The 990-nt window shown below is 68.6% G+C and overlaps 2 protein-coding genes across 2 annotated transcripts in view; both read left to right on the plus strand.

Moving 5' to 3' along the window:
* Positions 1 to 796, plus strand: part of MAN2A2 (mannosidase, alpha, class 2A, member 2) — a 14947-nt gene extending 14151 nt beyond the window's left edge. Inside the window, exons 8-10 of the mRNA XM_014549593.1 lie at positions 48 to 162; positions 425 to 638; positions 775 to 796. Of these exons, the coding sequence (XP_014405079.1) occupies positions 48 to 162; positions 425 to 638; positions 775 to 796 (351 nt within the window). The remainder of the gene's footprint in view (positions 1 to 47; positions 163 to 424; positions 639 to 774) is intronic.
* The window catches only part of UNC45A (unc-45 myosin chaperone A), a gene marked incomplete at its 5' end in the record, with an annotated part of 37049 nt that continues 36855 nt past the window's right edge, over positions 797 to 990 (plus strand). The window contains one exon of the mRNA XM_014549609.1: positions 797 to 916. Within this exon, the coding sequence (XP_014405095.1) occupies positions 797 to 916 (120 nt within the window). The remainder of the gene's footprint in view (positions 917 to 990) is intronic.

A 990-nucleotide genomic window follows, 5' to 3' on the forward strand; every position in this document is an offset into this window, starting at 1 on the left:
CCCGCTCTGCCCTGTGCCTGGGCTCAGTGCCACCTGCTCTCCCCCAGCCCTACGTCCCCAAGGAGCCCCCCGTGCTGCGCGTCACCGAAGGCCCCTTCTTCTCGGAGGTGGCGGCGTACTACGAGCACGTCCACCAGGTGGTCCGGCTCTACAACCTGCCAGGTGCGCCCGCGGAGGAGGAGGGGGGCAGACAGGAGGCGTGGGCCCAGGGCTGTGACATGCACTTCCGCCCGCCCGGGCCCTGTCGGGACAGCTGTTCCCGACCCGTGGTCGTCTGAGGCAGGGACGACGCTTAATTGATTCTCTGGGCGAAAAGGCGATCCAGGAAGGAACGCTGGGGATGGCCTGGGGGTGGGCGCAGCCTGTCCAGCTGCCTCTCCGGCCGCGGCTCAGCCTCACACGCTCCCTCTGTCCCTGTGCCCAGGGGTGGAGGGGCTGTCGCTGGACGTGTCCTCGCTGGTGGACATCCGGGACTACGTCAACAAGGAGCTGGCCCTGCGTGTCCGCACGGACATCGACAGCCAGGGCACCTTCTTTACCGACCTCAACGGCTTCCAGGTGACTCGGGGGGCCCAGGGACCCTGCGGAACAGAACTCGGACTGGGTTTTGCTTCCGGAAGTCGGAGGCACTGGGTGAGGTCAGGAGGGGTGTCCGCCCTGATGGAGAAGAGGAACCAGGCAAGAGTGGCCAGGGAGGGACCCCTTCAGACTGGGGACCCCCTGGGGCCCACGTCGGGGCCGGGATGCCCTTGACCCGCTGGCCTTGCCCCCCAGGTGCAGCCCCGGCGGTACCTGAAGAAGCTGCCCCTGCAGGCCAACTTCTACCCCATGCCCGTCATGGCCTACATCCAGGACGCCCAGAGCCGGCTCACGCTGCACACGGCACAGGCCCTGGGCGTCTCCAGCCTCCGCGACGGTGAGTGGGAGCAGGAGCCACGTGGGGGGTAAAGGGCAAGAGGGGACGTGCATCCTGCCCCCCCGCCCCCCAGC

The sequence above is a fragment of the Myotis brandtii genome, unplaced genomic scaffold (genome assembly GCF_000412655.1).
Source record: "Myotis brandtii unplaced genomic scaffold, ASM41265v1 scaffold561, whole genome shotgun sequence".
NCBI lineage: Eukaryota > Metazoa > Chordata > Mammalia > Chiroptera > Vespertilionidae > Myotis > Myotis brandtii.